Here is a 17752-nt window from a genome sequence, read left to right as displayed (position 1 = left end):
AAAAATAAAATAAAAAATAAAATAAAATAATCACTCCGGCTGCTTTAAGATTAAATGGCAGGTGAGCAAGGGCAGGCAGAGGGAGATCAGTTAGCAGGCTAACCAGACGGTAGTAGACTGGACCAGGGGGCCACGGCAGAAATGGTGGACATGTTTTGAAGACAGAACTAAGAACATGAGTGGACAGATTACTGACTATATCAAAACAAACAAACAAACAAACAAACAAACAAAAAAACAAGAGTAATATCCAGATTTTCAGCATGGGCAACCTGAACAATGGAGCTGGAATTAACTGAGGTGGGAAAGATTGTGGGTGAAACAGATTTGGGAGGTTGAAGATTAGGAGTTGAGTTTTAGACATGTTAAGATATCCTTTAGACATCCAGATGGAAGTTTCTGGAAAATAGCTGGATACATGAGCTTGAATTTTAGAGTTGGGAGGCGGGGCTGGAAATATACATTTGGGAGATGACAGCACACAGATGCATCAGTAAGACTGCATGAGATCACGAGAGAAATGAGTTTAGCTAGAGAAGACAGGGGGTTCAAGGAATGGGCACTGAACTGTTCTGATATTTAGAAGTTGTAGGATTGGCAAGAAACAGCAAAAAGACACTGAGTAAAAGTGGCCAGAAAATGAGGAGAAAAACCAGGTGAATTGGATGTCCTGGAAACAAAATGAAAAAAGTGTTTCAATAAAGCAAGTGATCAGCTGTGCTAAATGCTGCTAAAAGGTCAATTCCATCAAGGACTCAGAAATGACCACTGGACGCAGCAGTAACATGGTCATTGCTGACCTTGAAAATGTTTTTGTAGGGTGCTGTGGGCAAAAAGTTGGTGGATTTAAGACAAAATGAGTGGAAATGTACCTGGAAGGAGATGTGAGTTAAGAAAGGAGCTTTTGGGGCGCCTGGGTGGCGCAGTCGGTTAAGCGTCCGACTTCAGCCAGGTCACGATCTCGCGGTCCGGGAGTTCGAGCCCCGCGTCGGGCTCTGGGCTGATGGCTCAGAGCCTGGAGCCTGTTTCAGATTCTGTGTCTCCCTCTCTCTCTGCCCCTCCCCCGTTCATGCTCTGTCTCTCTCTGTCCCAAAAATAAATAAACGTTGAAAAAAAAAAAAAAGGAGCTTTTATTCACAATTTTCTCTTTTGTACCTAGGTAAAAAGGAGGCATCTAAAAATACCAATAGGATAAATCAAATTTAATATTAAATAGCTGGTTTTCTCTGAATACATTGACCTATTTAGGTTCACATTTATCATGCAGGTTCTCATTAGGCACTGAAGGAATATTTTCTTTACCCCTGGAAAAAAAAAATGAAACTACAGCAGTTAGAAGATGTTTAATTTTCAGGGAATTCAGATGTCCTGTTATGTTTCATGAACATTAGTGACCTTTTTGGGGCAATTTTGACCATGTCTGGTCTATGGTTAAGGTACCTTGTTGCTTTGCTAATCTATCATCTATCCCAGCTGAGTTTCTAAGCTGCCCAAGCAAAAGATTTGTGAAACGCTAGAGAAAAACAATTTTTTTTTTTAAGAATTACACAAATGAAAGCAAGACCCAAGATCAAAACAGCTGATGCAGACTTCCTGGTTGTATTTAAACCCAAGACATTAAATAAGTAATAATAACAAAAAATTTGCTAATCTTTAAGGAATCCATGACCATTCTTGTCTGGTTTTCATTGAAAACTGGAAAGACTATTCCCAAAATGACTGGTTAAGAGATTAAAACTACAAAGCAGAAAAATGATGGCAAGTACAGGCTTGCTATGTAAAAGCACAGACAATAACAAACCAACAGCTAGACTTGCCTCTGACTCATGGAAAAATATGTGAAATCAGGTTATCCAAGCTTAAAAATAATGAATCACACAACTTAGAATACAGATGTCAGGAAAGCACATGTGTACTTCTGATTAAAAATAATAACGGAAGGATATAGAGGTATTCATGCAAACTTCAATTCCATAAAAAAACAGATTCTGCATTATTTCTTTAGTTGAGAATCCATGAAAAATATTATTGAACATAATTAATGTTTATCTCAGTTAAATATTAAGAGATGCTATATTTCATTGTAAGCAGTAGTTTTCATACTTTAAGTTTTGGTATTCATTCATTCATTCATTTTCTAAGTAGGCTCCATGCCCAACATGGAGCTCAATGCAGGGCTTGAACTCACAACCCTAAGATCAAGACCTGAACTGAGTGCCTTATGCCCAACCAACTGAGCCACCCAAGTGCCCCAGCTTGGGCTTCTTAAAATCATCTCCGATTCACATATATAAATTAGGTGAAAGCATACTTTAAAAGAATAGATTAAAGAATAGAATAAAGAAAAAACCAGAATAGAATAGATTCGTTCGGGTAGAAAATCCAAACTTTGGCAATTATAGAGCATGACAGGAAAACACTGTTAAAGATCCATTACACGGTTGAAGAACAACATGTAAAACTCTACCTGGACTTTAAGCCAATGAAGGCCCAAAGAGGGAGAAGAACCTGAAAACATGAATTCTGGATCTAACTTTGTCATCAATGGTGTTACTTGCTTTGATCACTTAAAGAATCTATGCTTTAGATATCCCCTCTCCCCAACAATAAGCAAACAAATAAATCTGGTGCTTGGACTACAAACTGTTTTTTAATTGATGTATAGTTGACATATGATATATTAGTTTCAGGTGTACAACACTAATTCAACAATTATGTACTTTATAAAATGCTCACCATAGCAAGAGTAGCCACCACCCATCACCATACAAAGTTATTACAATCTTATTGACAATACTCCTTATGCTGTTTTTATTCCTGTGACTTTATTTTATTTTATTTTATTTTATTTTAAAGTTTATGTATTTATTTTGAGAAAGGGCACAGAGCAAGCACAAGTGGGGGAAGGGCAGAGAAAGACTCCCAAGCAGGCTCCACGCTGCCAACAGACGGCCTGATGTGGGGCTTGAACCCACGAACCATGAGATCATGACCTGAACCAAAGTTGAGTCAGACGCTTAACCAACTGAACCACGCAGGCACCCCTGATTCATTTTATAGTTGGAAGTTTGTACCTCTTAATCCTCCTTGGACTACAATATTTTTAAGTTCAATGAATTTTGATAAACTAAGATTTTTTATGTGTCTCATATATAATTTCAAGTTTTAAAAAAGTAAGATTTTTTTCACAAAATATGTATTTCATATACTTTTTAATGTATTTATAAATACATAAGTGAATGTAAATATATAATTTAAATACATACATTTAAATGTCATTTGTAGTGGAAATGGTGGTGCACTGCTCACATCTTCTTCCTCCCCCCACTTCCCAATTTTCAGGTTTAAAACACAAATTCCTCAACCTCCCCACTGCTGAAAATGTTTCCTGTAGAGCTCATTCCTGAGGCCCCTCCCCAGGAACTGCTAGCCACAGAAGGAAGCTTGCATGCCCATCTCTAAGTGTCTTTTCCTGGAGACATCTCACCTCTAGTGACTAGCCAATTACAAAGTACAAAGATGTAGCTTCCTGACCTCAATACAGGACAACCTGAACTACCATTTATGTGTAGTGGCTGTCAGACCTGCTGAGGCCTCTGTTGAGCCTTTACCCAGCATTTCAACTCCTGTCTTGTGTTCTCAGGTGCTGTCCTGAGTGCGCTCTCCACAAACCTCCCTCAGGAAAATCTCTACCTCTCAGTCTGTTTCCCAGGAAACTCAACTTAAAACATTTATCCTACAGGCTAGTAAACCACAGGAGGCAAAATTTCCATTGCTCCAAATGACTGTTTCTAAACCAATCTGGGGCCAGAACTTAGTCACTGCATGCTGCAGAATGAGGCAAACAAAACGAAACAATTCCATTCCATTTAATCGCATCGTGGCTCTCCAGTCATTCTCTGAAATTACAACCATAACAGCTTCTAACTTACTGAGAACTTACTGTATACCAAGTACCAGGCTTAGCACTTGATGATACCTTTGTAATTAAGATTCAGAGTAACTGCATTAGAGAAGTTACTAGTATTAGCCACATTTATTTTTTTAATATGAAATTTATTGTCAGATTGGTTTCCATACAACATCCAGCGCTTATCCCAACAGGTACCCTACTCAATACCCATCACCCTCCCTCCCACCCTCCATCAACCCTCAGTTTATTCTCAGTTCTTAAGAGTCTCTTATGGTTTGTCTCCCTCCCTCTCTTTTTTTTTCCCCCTTCCCCTTCCCCTCCCCCATGGTCTTCTATTAAGTTTCTCAGGATCCACATAAGAGTAAAAACATATGGTGTCTGTCTTTCTCTATATGGCTTACATCACTTAGCATAACAATCTCCAGTTCCATCCACGTTGCTACGAAAGGCCATATTTCATTCTTTCTCATTGCCACGTAATATTCCATTGTGTCTATAAACCACAATTTCTTTATCCATTCATCAGTTGATGGACATTTAGGCTCTTTCCATAATTTGGCTATTGTTGAACGTGCTGCTATAAACATTGGGGTACAAGTGCCCCTATGCATCAGTACTCCGGTATCCCTTGGGTAAATTCCTAGCAGTGCTATTGCTGAGTCATAGGGTAGATCTATTTTTAATTTTTTGAGGAACCTCCACACTGTTTTCCAGAGCGACTGTACCAGTTTGCATTCCCACCAACAGTGCGAGAGGGTTCCCATTTCTTCACATCCTCGCCAGCATCTATAGTCTCCTGATTTGTTCATTTTAGCCACTCTGACTGGCATGAGATGGTATCTGAGTGTGGTTTTGATGTATATTTCCCTGATGAGGAGTGATGTTGAGCATCTTTTCATGTGCCTGTTGGCCATCTGGAGGTCTTCTTTAGAGAAGTGTCTATTCATGTTTTCTGCCCATTTCTTCCCTGGGTTATTTGTTTTTCGGGTGTGAAGTTTGGTGAGCTCTTTATAGATTTTGGATACTAGCCCTTTGTCCGATATGTCATTTGCAAATATCTTTTCCCATTCCGTTGGTTGCCTTTTAGTTTTGTTGGTTGTTTCCTTTGCTGTGCAGAAGCTTTTATCTTCATGAGGTCCCAATAATTCATTTGTGCTTTTATTTTTGCAATTTTAGTTCATTTTCCCTTGCCTTTGAAAAGGTGTCAAGTAAGAAATTGCTGTGGCTGAGGTCAGAGAGGTTTTTGCCTGCTTTCTCCTCTAGGGTTTTGATGGTTTCCTGTCTCACATTCAGGTTCTTTATCCATTTTGAGTTTATTTTTGTGAATGGTGTAAGACAGTGGTCTAGTTTCATTCTTCTGCATGTTGCTGTCCAGTTCTCCCAGCACCATCTGCTAAAGAGACTGTCTTTTTTCCATTGGATATTCTTTCCTGCTTTGTCAAAGATGAGTTGGCCATACTTTTGTGGATCCAATTCTGGAGTCTCTATTCTATTCCATTGGTCTATGTGTCTGTTTTTGTGCCAATACCATGCTGTCTTAATGATTACAGCTTTGTAGTAGAGGCTAAAGTCTGGGATTGTGATGCCTCCCACTTTGGTCTTCTTCAAAATTACTTTGGCTATTCGGGGTCTTTTGTGGTTCCATACAAATTGTAGGATTGCTTGTTCTAGCTTCGAGAAGAATGCTGGTGCAATTTTGATTGGGATTGCACTGAATGTGTAGATAGCTTTGGGTAGTAGTGACATTTTAACAATATTTATTCTTCCAATCCATGAGCATGGAATGTTTTTGAATTTCTTTATATTTTCTTCAATCTCCTTCATAAGCTTTCTATAGTTTTCAGCACACAGATCTTTTACATCTTTGGTTAGATTTATTCCTAGGTATTTTATGCTTCTTGGTGCAGTTGTGAATGGGATCAGTTTCTTTGTCTTCCTGTTGTTTCATTATTAGTGTATAAGAATGCAACTGATTTCTGTACATTGATTTTGTATTCTGCGACACTGCCGAATTCATGTATCAGTTCTAGCAGACTTCTGGTGGAGTCTAGAGGGTTTCCAAAGTACAATATCATGTCATCTGCAAAAAGTGAAAGTTTGACTTCATCTTTGCCAGTTTTGATGTCTTTGATTTCCTTTTGTTGTCTGTTTGCTGATGCTAGAACTTCCAACACTATGTTAAACAACAGCGGTGAGAGTGGACATCCCTGTCGTGTTCCTGATCTCAGGGGAAAAGTTCTCAGTTTTTCCCCATTGAGGATGATATTAGCTGTGGGCTTTTCATAAATGGCTTTTATGATGTTTAAGTATGTTCCTTCTATCCCGACTTTCTCAAGGGTTTTTATTAAGAAAGGATGCTGAATTTTGTCAAATGCTTTTTCTGCGTCAATTGACAGGATCATATGGTTCTTTACTTTTGTTTTATTAATGTGATGTATCACACTGATTGATTTGCAAATGTTGAACCAGCCCTGCAGCCCAGGAATGAATCCCACTTGATCATGGTGAATAATTCTTTTTATATGTTGTTGAATTTGACTTGCTAGTATCTTATTGAGAATTTTTGCATCCATATTCATCAGGGATATTGGCCTGTAGTTCTCTTTTTTTGTTGGGTCTCTGTCTGGTTTAGAAGTCAAAGTAATGCTGACTTCATAGAATGAGTCTGGAAGTTTTCCTTCCCTTTCAATGTTTTGGAACAGCTTGAGAAGAATAGGTATTATCTCTGCTTTAAATGTCTGGTAGAACTCCCCTGGGAAGCCATCTGGTCCTGGACTCTTATTTGTTGGGAGATTTTTGATAACCGATTCAATTTCTTCGCTGGTTATGGGTCTGTTCAAGCTTTCTAGTTCTCCCTGTTTGAGTTTTGGGAGTGTGTGGGTGCTTAGGAATTTGTCCATTTCTTCCAGGTTGTCCAGTTTGTTGGCATATAAGTTTTCATAGTATTCCCTGATAATTGCTTGTATTTCTGAGGGATTGGTGGTAACAATTCTATTTTCATTCATGATTTTATCTATTTGGGTCATCTCCCTTTTCTTTTTGAGAAGCCTGGCTACCGGTTTATCAATTTTGTTTATTTTTTCAAAAAACCAATTCTTGGTTTCATTGATCTGCTCTACAGTTTTTTAGATTCTATATTGTTTATTTCTGCTCTGATCTTTATTATTTCTCTTCTGCTGGGATTGAGGTGTCTTTGCTGTTCTGCTTCTATTTCCTTTAGGTGTGCTGTTAGATTTTTTATTTGGGATTTTTCTTGTTTCTTGAGACAGGCCTGGATTACAATGTATTTTCCTCTCAGGACTGCCTTCACTGCATCCCAAAGCATTTGGATTGTTGTGTTTTCATTTTCATTTCTTTCCATATATTGTTTAATTTCTTCTCTAACTGCCTGGTTGACCCATTCATTTTTTAGTAGGGTTTCTTTAACCTCCATGCTTTTGGAGGTTTTCCAGACTTTTTCCTGTGGTTGATTTCAAGTTTTATAGCATTGTGGTCTGAAAGTGTACATGGTATGATCTCAATTCTTTATACTTATGAAGGGCTGTTTTGTGACCCAGTATGTGATTTATCTTGGAGAATGTTCCATGCGCACTCAGGAAGAAAGTATATTCTGTTGCTTTGGTATGCAGAGTTCTAAATACATCTGTCAAGTCCATCTAATCCAATATATCATTCAGGGCCCTTGTTTCTTTACTGATTCTGTGTCTAGATGATCTATCCATTGTTTTAAGTGGGATATTAAAGTCTCCTGAAATTACCACATTCTTATCAATAAGGTTGCTGATGTTTGTGATTCATTGTTTTATGTATTTCAGGGCTTCTGTATTCGGTGCCTAGACATTTATAATTGTTAGCTCTTCCTGATGGATAGACCCTGTAATTATTATATAATGCCTTTCTTCATCTCTTGTTATAGCCTTTAATTTAAAGTCTAGTTTGTCTGATAGAAGTATGGCTACTCCGGCTTTCTTTTGACTTCCAGTAGCATGATAGTTCTCTATCCCCTCACTTTCCAACTGAAAGTGTCCTCAGGTCTGAAATGAGTCTCTTGTAGACAGCAAATAGATGAGTCTTGCTTTTTTATCCATTCTGATACCCTATGTCTTTTGGTTGGAACATTTAGTGCATTTACCTTCAGTATTATTATAGAAAGATATGGGTTTAGAGTCATTGTGATGTCTGTAGGTTTCATGCTTGTAGTGATGTCTCTGGTACTTTGTGGTCGTTGCAACATTTCACTCACAGAATCCCCCTTAGGATCTCTTGTAGAGCTGGTTTAGTGGTGATGAATTCCTTCAGTTTTTGTTTTTTTGGGAAGACCTTTATCTCTCCTTCTATTCTTAATGACAGACTTGCTGGATAAAGGATTCTTGGCTGCATACTTTTTTTCTGTTCATCACACTGAAGATTTCCTGCCATTCCTTTCTGGACTGCCAAGTTTCAGTAGATGAATCCATCACTAGTCTTATCGGTCTCCCTTTGTAAGTTAGAGCCTGTTTATCCCCAGCTGCTTTCAGAATTTTCTCTTTACCGTTGTATTTTGCCAGTTTCACTTGACATGTCGTGCAGAAGATCAATTCAAGTTATGTCTGAAGGAAGTTCTCTATGCCTCTTGGATTTCAATGCCTTTTTCCTTCCCCAGATCAGGGAAGTTCTCAGCTATGATTTGTTCAAGTACACCTTCAGCCCCTTTCTCTCTCTCTTCCTCTTCTGGAATTCCTATGATATAGATGTTGTTCCATTTGATTGCATCACTTAGTTCTCTAATTCTCCCTTCATACCTCTGGATTTTTTTAACTCTCTTTTTCTTACCTTCCTCTTTTTCCATAATTTTATCTTCTTTTTTTTTTTATTTTTTTTTTAATTTTTTTTTCAACGTTTTTTATTTATTTTTGGGACAGAGAGAGACAGAGCATGAACGGGGGAGGGGCAGAGAGAGAGGGAGACACAGAATCGGAAACAGGCTCCAGGCTCCGAGCCATCAGCCCAGAGCCTGACGCGGGGCTCGAACTCCCAGACCGCGAGATCGTGACCTGGCTGAAGTCGGACGCTTAACCGACTGCGCCACCCAGGCGCCCCCATAATTTTATCTTCTAATTCACCTATTCTCTCCTCTGCCTCTTCAATCTGAGCTGTGGCCGCCTCCATTTTATTTTGCACCTCATTTATAGCATTTTTTAACTCCTCATGACTATTTCTTAGTCCCTTGATTTCTGTAGCAATAGATTCTCTGCTGTCCTCTATGCTTTTTTCAAGCCCAGCAATTAATTTTGTGACTATTATTCTAAATTCTTGATCCATTATTGCTTAAATCGTTTTTTGATCAATTCGTTAGCTGTCATTACTTCTTGGAGTTTCTTTTGAGGAGAATTCTTCTGTTTTGTCCCTTTGGGTAGACCCTGCGGTAGCTCCAAACTGCAGGGCACTTCCCCTGTGCTGTCTGGAGAAACCTGTGTTCATGGGCAAGGCTGCAGTCAGACCCAATGTCTGCCCCCAGCCCACCTCTGGGGCCACAATCAGACTGGTGTGTACCTTATCTTCCCCTCTCCCAGAGGCAGGACTCACTGTGGAGTGGTGTGGCCCTGTCTGGGCTACTTGCACACTGCCGGGCTTGTGGTGCTGCTCTGATGGGATCTGGCATATTAGCCGGGGTGGATCCACAAGGTACACAGGGGCAGGAGGGGCAGGCTTAGCTTGCTTTGCTGTCAGTGGTCCCCTGCGGGAGGGGCCCTGCAGCACCAGGAGGGAGGCAGACCCTTCAGAGGGATGGATCCACAGAAGCACAGCATTGGGTGTTTGCAAGGTGCAAGCAAGTTCGGTGACAGGAGCTGGTTCCCTTTGGAATTTCAGCTGCGGATGGGAGAGGGAGATGGCGCTTCCCAGCGCCTTTGTTCCCCACCGAACTGAGCTCTGTCTTCCGGGGCTGAGCAACTCTCCTTCCTGGTGTCCTCTCGCCCTCCCCGCTCTCCGAGAGCAGAGCTGTTGACTTTTAACATTCCAGATGTTAGGTCCCACTGGCTGTCTGAACTCATAGAGTCCGGCCCCTCCACTTTTGCAAGCCAGACTTTGGGGGCTCTACCTTGCCCGGCAGGCTGCCCCTCCACCACCCCAGCTTCCTCCCGCCAGTCCGTGCAGCACGCACCACCTCTCCGCCCTTCCTACCCTCTTCCGTGGGCCTCTTGTCTACGCTTGGTTCCAGAGAGTCCATTCTGCTATTCTTCTGGCAGTTTTCTGGGTTATTTAGGCAGATGTGGGTGGAATCTAAGTGGTCAGAAGGAGTAGGTGAGCCCAGTGTCCTCCTACACCGCCATCTTCCCTCGAGAGCCTTTGAAACCTAGCCACATTTAATAAAGAAGTGAACCAAACTATGTCAGTAGTCATAGGACCAAGTGGGGGAATCTAGGCCTCCAATCCAAGCTGTACGGTTCCAAACTCCATGGTCTAACACTACAGGATGGCCTCTGATTGCCATCAATCTTGTCAGCAAACACATGCCTGGTGGTTCTGCTGGAGAGAATGCAGGTGCATTCGAAGAAAATAATCACGAATTCCTGGGAACAACCACCAGATTAACACATGTTCCTTGTGTAAGAAAGTCAATGTCAAGTGTAAGAAATGCTGAAGCACTTTAAAGAATGAAAACTCCAACCTCTGCATGCCTAATTAAATCAGTACTCAAAGTTTAGGTTTACTTTGAAATTGTGAAACATAACATAGTGCTTCTGTACATTATCTTTTGTACTCAGTTTTTGTATTTTCAGTTTTAAAAGTTTTATCTTCATTTTTAAAAAATGAGATAAAAGTCAAACTATTGAATTTATAGTTGTATATTTTATAGTTTTTATTTTTCTGTGCATTGGCACTGTATAGGAAAATAGGCATTAGATTCTTTTCTAGTAGGGGAATCTGAACTTCAACTCTGCACTACACAGAAGAACTTAGTAGTATGCACAATCCAAAACTTTCAATTGCATATTTATCTAACATTTTTATAGTTTCAGTAAATTTCTCTCTTAATGGCAGTTCTCTTTTCTCCAGCAACAAGGATTTCCAAAAGCAATAGGAGTCTCAGAACTACGAATGCCCTGAACATCGATGGATGATGAGTCAGGAGAGAGTATAGAATAGCTTAGCTGGCAACATGATTTTCTGCCAGGCAGGTCTGTGTTTGAATCTCACCTGTGCCACAAAAGAGCTGTATGACTTTGCATATGTTATTTAATCCGAGGCACATTATTTTCTACATCATACAAGATGAACAATACGTGTTTCATAGGAATATAATAAAAATTAAAAATATACTATTTTCAGGGAGCCTGGTGGCTCAGTCGGTTAAGTGTTCAACTTCAGCTCAGATCATGAACTCGCAGTTCATGGGTTCGAGCCCCTTCATCGGGCTCTGTGCTGACAGCTCAGAGCCTGGAGCCTGCTTCAGATTCTGTGTCTCCCACTTTGTCCCTCCCCCACTCACTCACACTCCCCCCCCCCAAAATAAACATCAAAAAAATTTAAAAATAAATAAAATATAATATTTTCAAAGCTTATGAAAGAACTTTGAGGCACTTAATTAGTAGGGACTATTAACCCTAATTTACATACTTTTTAGTGGGAATCAGCAAGTGGGAAATTGCTTTGTTTTGCTTTATTTTAAAGGAACCCTTAAGGGAAACACCCAGTGAAAATATTTGAGAAGCATGCATTTTACATGTAGTGCCAAGTAGAAGTAATTGGACAAAAACAAGAAATGGCAGGAAAAGACAATAAATTAACATAATGGCATGACATAAAATTTAGCTTAGAAATGTTTGTTTTACTCAAATTCATTTCTAGGCAGCAGCAAGATTTGCCTCTTTTCCCTCTTATGAAAACAGAAACTCCCTTGGGGGATAGTAGGAGTTGAGTCCGCCAGTAACCCCCCAAAATCTGGGAAGGCTACAAACCATTTCCTAAGCCTACACAAGTACACGATACACAGATGGTCCGATGAAAAGAATTTCCTTTGCCTTAATTTTTTTTGGAAGCCAACCATTGTTACAATTTAAACTATGAGATAGAGATACAAATATATATATATACTTAAAATAAGAACAAATTTGAATACAAAACCTAAACTTGCAAAACAAAGACCTATTTCAATGTATGGGTTGCTAGTCAAACCTGAGAAATACTGATAGGATTTGTCAGATAAGCACAGAAATTAGGAACAAGGAATTTTTCCACTGTGAGCCCAGGGAGTGGGGGATGGGAGGTGAAAAAGGACTTATTGTTTCTGACCAGATGTTTTCCATGGATTGTTTCCCTTTGCCTTTAGTGTATCTCCTCCAAGCACCTTTGCCATAAGTACATTCTAGTTGGCAGAGGCTAAGGATGTTGGTAAACATCTTATAATGTGCAGGACAACATGCCACATCAAAGAATTATCTAACCCAAAATGTCAATAATGCTGAGGTTGAAAAGTCCTGATCTAGCACAAACATCCTTCTAAACATCCTGGGGAGACAGCTTTCTAAGGTTCTGGACTGGTGTCTCACTGTTAGAAATGTTTTTATCATATTGAATCAAAATTTATTTCTCTAAAACTTTTTAGCTATTTGTACACCTTAGGATCCCAGAGGAAAAACATCTAATTCTTCATCTACATGACAGATTTTCAAAAGCTGAGACGACTGTCATATCCCCCAAATTTCTCATTTTCAGATTGAAAAACCACATGTTGATGTCCTATCCCTGCTCCTCAACAACAACAAAAAGAAAAAACAATATACCATAACTGCAAAAGTGAAGGCAATAATCCAAATTAAAAGGAAACATTTTGAGATTATGAAAAAAAAATAATAGTATAGTTACCAAGTACTGACCCCCATCAGGAATACACTCCCAGCACAGAACTCATAAGCAACAGAGCTGGGGTTGAATCATCAACTTCATGTTCTTTGTGTGAATACCCACTACCCTTTCTCATCACATATAATCCCTTTCTCAACTCTCTCTCCTACTTTCAGTTCTTCTGCCTTTCGCCTGGCCCCCTCTTCCTTCCCTCCTACTGTTACAGAATCTGGTCTGGATTACCCGGAAGAAGAACCAAGTGGCACTCTGGCACTCGGAGATCTTGGAAGGCAGGAGGTTTATTTCACACCTGCAGGCTCAGAGATCACTCTCCAGAGGTCTGAGCCCAGAGCGTAAGCAGAGGGAACCATTTACCGTCTGTTACTTCTGCATTCCACATTAGTAGTAACTTGGCACACGTGGCAAGTGGGGTAGGCAGAAGAACCTGGAGGGGAGTCTTCGGGTGGGACCGGAATTTCCCTATCAGTTCTGTCGGCCATCTTATAACAGATTTTTCCTATCACTACCTGTGCCCGCAGCCAGCTCCACGGCTATCACAGTTTTTTCCCCAGCACCTGTTTGGGAAGCAGATGAGGCCACTGGAGGCACTTGCCAAAAGCCCTTATGCCCTACATGCCACTCTTTTAAATTTCTCCTTTTGCCCTGTGAAATGGTCCTAGGACAACCAACAGAGAGTAGATCTAGAAGCTTCTACTAGGCATGTAGCATAGGAGAAAAATTCTTGGCTTTTCTGTTTTGAGAGAGCATAAACATTTTCAGTGATACAATGTAAACTATCTTTTCTGTTTTTATCGAAGTTGGATGATGAGAACATGGAGGTCTATTATACCATTCTCTCTACTTTTATGTATGTTGGGAAATATTTTTGTAAAAAAGTAAAAAACCCCTCTTCTCTGTATTTAACATTCAGCAACCATCTTCCTTTCTCATTCCATATTCTCTATTTAATGTTATGGTGAAGAAACTATTTTCAAAATAAAGCCTCATGTTGTATACCTTAAATATACTCAATTTCTCATTTTTCAATTACACATCAATAAAGCTGGGAAAAAAAGAGAGTCAAACACAAGATTAACTTCGGAAGTAAATTTTGTATGACCCCAAGAGTAGACCAAACTTTTTAAACTACTTACATAGAGACAAACATATGTGTGCACTTTCTCCCTTTTCCATTCTTCCCTTTCTCATTACTGTTACCAATTTCATGTTTATGGGATGTATGAAATCAGAGACATGGAAATGCATCGTACAACTATCAGAACTAAACACGGTGTGGTGGATGCAATTGTGTGAAAATGGCTTCATGATTCAGCCAAACCATCACACAGGAAGGTCTTTTCATCACATTTACTAGCCAAGCATCCTACTGTCTCATGGAACAAGGGCAATATTTAACCCCATTGTAGGGTATACATATCCTAAAGGAGTGAAGGCCATGATGTGGCTCCGTGGCTCCCGGTAACAGCTGGGTCCTAGACTCTGTGGTCCTGGTTTTGAATCCCATGAGGACAACTAAGTTTGCACTGGTCTTCATAACAACATATTTCCCTTCTCACTCTATCCAGCTGCCCACATGGCACCAGATGAAAGGGTGTCACCAGACTGAATAAACGACTGTAAATTAATGTCTGCCACAAAGTAGGCCAGCATTCCCATCTTTCTTGATAAAACGGGATATTGTCAATCACTGGACTAGATCCCAAGCTAACTTTCCTTAATCATTAATAAATAAGTTTGCTATGTACAAACAGAATGAGAAATTTGAAGCAATTAAATACTATTGAGCAAATGTCTGTGTTTTCTCTAACCATTTGACACTTCCTTTCTGCTTCCTTTATCCTTTAAATATAGATTTTTCTGGCCTAGCTGTCTTTACAAGGATATGTTCTCAAGGGACAAACTCACAATGAAAATACAAATCATAATAATTGCTAGCATACGTTTACATGTACCTGACACTTTCCATGTTCCAGGCTTTGTTCTACATACTTTACTTGTAGGAGATCATTTAAACACACAACATACCTAGGAATAGACAATGTGTTTATATGGCAATATTACTCTAGTGGAATAAATGCACAGAAAAATGAATAACTTGGCCAAGGTTTCCAAGTTTTCAACATAACACATCAAATTTGAGGGGTGCCTAGGTGGTTCAGTCAGTTAAGCGTCAGACTCTTCATTTCAGCTTAGATCATGATCTCATGGCTAGTGAGTCTGAATCCCGTATGGGGCTCTGCGCTGACAGTAGGAAGCCTGCTTGGGATTCTCTCTTTCTCTCCCTTTCTCTCTGCCCCTCCTCTGCTCTTCCTCTCTCTCTCTCTCTCTCTCTCTCTCTCTCTCAAAATAAATAAATATATGTTAAAAAAAAATTTTTAGGGGCCCCTGGGTGGCTCAGTCAGTTGGGCATCTGACTTTGGCTCAGGTCACGATCTCACTCACAGTTCATGAGTTCAAGCCCCATGTCGGGCTCTGTGCTGTCAGCTTGGAGCCTGGAGCCTGCTTCCGATTCTGTATCTCCCTCTCTCTCTGCCCCTCCCCTGCTCTGTCGGGCTCTGTCTCTTTCTCCAAAATAAATAAACATTAAAAAAATAAAAAAAAAATGTTTTTAAATAACACATCAAATTTGAAAGTGGTTGCCATTCCCAGTACAACCCTACCCCTGCATCCCAGCACTTAGGCACCAGTGATTTTGCTGCCCACCCCCCCACATCTGTTCAATTTTATTTGCATATCTTAAGCATATATTTAAACATGTGGGTCGGGGCGCCTGGGTGGCGCAGTCGGTTAAGCGTCCGACTTCAGCCAGGTCACGATCTCGCGGTCCACGAGTTCGAGCCCCGCGTCAGGCTCTGGGCTGATGGCTCAGAGCCTGGAGCCTGTTTCCGATTCTGTGTCTCCCTCTCTCTCTGCCCCTCCCCCGTTCATGCTCTGTCTCTCTCTGTCCCAAAAATAAATAAATGTTGAAAAAAAAAAAAATTTAAACATGTGGGTCCTGTTCTTAGTTACTTTTGCTAGAAATTGAAAAAAAAAAATCTCAATTTCCATCATCAATTGGAAATACTAAATTAATTACAGTACTTTCCTACTGTGAAATATTATGCAGTCATTAAAAACAATGTGACATACACAAATATAGTAACATGGAAAGCTGTCCATGATATATTGTGTTTTCTTTTGTTGTGTTTATTTATTTTCAGAAAGAGAGAGAGAGGGAGGGGCAGAGAGAGAGAGAGAGAGAGAGAGAGAGAGAGAGGATCCCAAGAAGGCTCTGCACTGTCAGCACAGAGCCCAGTGGGGGGCTAGATCCCATAAACTGTAAGATCATGACCTGATCTGAAATCAATACTTGGACACCTAACAAACTGAGCCACCCAGGCTCTCCAGCCATGTTATATTGCTGAGTGAAAAGAGCAAATTATAAAACAAATGATCTAGCACACAGATATCAAACATCTATATATGCCTAACTCTACAGGAAAATGTCTGTAAGAATATATGCCAAATTCTGGAAGAAAGGATTGAAAAGTGGGGGGAATGAGGAAAAGTTCCCATTTTATCTCATCTATTTGTGAATTGTTTACTTTTTGATAATAGACTCATGTTATATTTATAATGCAGAAAAGAATGTTAAACAATGTGCTGACAGGCTAAAAATATCTGATGAAGTCATTACTTAGCCAGATCTTCCCCCTACCCATTATTTATTCCATTATATTTCTCTAACTTGGTTTTCCTTTCCCTCCCAACACACAGCCTGGGCTCCAATTACACTGGACTTTTTCTTTTCTAAACACTGCTTGGATTTTCTTAGGCTTCCACTCAACTCGGAGTACCCTCTTTATCATTAAATTCAACCTCTCTAAAGAAAACCATACATACTATATTTGGATACACAGTTCATAATGGGAAAAATGTAAATAGCCAGGAAATTTTCTGTATTTTGAATCAATAAGCTTTAATACATTTAAATGTATTGCTTCCTGGATTGTAAACTCTCAGAAAATAATAAATAGCTACAAAGTTTCTGAACAGATAATATTTTTTGGATTAAAAAAAAGGCTTAGTTAGACATGTAGGATATTGTGATAGCCTTGCATGATTTTTAGAATGACGTGGAATATACACACACAAAAGAAACACACATTTCACTCTAAAAAAATTCTTAAAATCAAAAACAAGTTTCTTACCATTGTGAGGGTAAATGGATGGTTTTCTAACGCAGACACACTGGGACAATGTAGAATAATATACTAAAAAACAACAAACATAGTTTCTAAGTGACCAAAAGAGAAGTTCAAGCATTCCAATGATGGCATGAATGCTGATTTTCAAAACTTATATGAAGATAAAGGGAATTTAAAAGTTACTAAACACTGACTCACCTGGCCAGGTCTCGCTTTAAAATTTTCTTTGACCATTCGGATTTCCATGACATCTGAGGGATGACGTATGACCGAGATGATGGTGACTGGCTTATTGCTCCGGATACACCTGTAAAGTCTTTCAGCACAATACAGGCACAAAGGTCCAGAAATCCAAAGCCAAGTCTAGTGGAGAATTTTTGAAATATACTTTAAGAAATACTTGTATCGTAGGAATCCTTATCTCCTGCTCAATTGTTTATGTCATACATTACAGTAATGAAATTTTAATCTATATTTTGAATAATAAAATGTAAAGAAAAATGAATGAAAAATAAGATGCTCACTGCAACTTATTCACACAAGACTAAAGTATGAAATCAAAAGGGAGGAGCACCTGGGTGATTCGGTCAGTTACACATCTGACTCTTGATTTCGGCTCAGGTCATGATCTCACAGTTCGTGAATTCAAGTGCCACAGTGGGCTCCATGCTGACAGTGCGAAGCCTACTTGGTATCCTCTCTCTCTCCCTTTCTCTTCCCCTCTTCCACTCTCTCTCTCTCTCTCAAATAAATAAACTTTAAAAATAAATAAATAATGAAAAATAAAAGGGGAACCGATGTGCCA

At 39.6% G+C, this 17752-nt stretch overlaps 1 protein-coding gene across 3 annotated transcripts in view; it reads right to left on the bottom strand.

Moving 5' to 3' along the window:
- NOX4 (NADPH oxidase 4) overlaps positions 1–17752 on the bottom strand; it is a 165705-nt gene that overhangs the window by 85065 nt on the left and 62888 nt on the right. For all 3 annotated transcript variants that reach the window (XM_030333009.1, XM_030333010.1, XM_030333011.1), the window contains 2 exons: positions 17146–17310; positions 16951–17013 (listed from right to left, as the gene is read on the bottom strand). In XM_030333009.1, coding sequence (XP_030188869.1) covers positions 16951–17013; positions 17146–17310 — 228 coding nt within the window. The remainder of the gene's footprint in view (positions 1–16950; positions 17014–17145; positions 17311–17752) is intronic.

This window comes from Lynx canadensis, chromosome D1, assembly GCF_007474595.2.
Source record: "Lynx canadensis isolate LIC74 chromosome D1, mLynCan4.pri.v2, whole genome shotgun sequence".
NCBI lineage: Eukaryota > Metazoa > Chordata > Mammalia > Carnivora > Felidae > Lynx > Lynx canadensis.
This window is presented reverse-complemented; position numbering and strand designations above follow the sequence as displayed.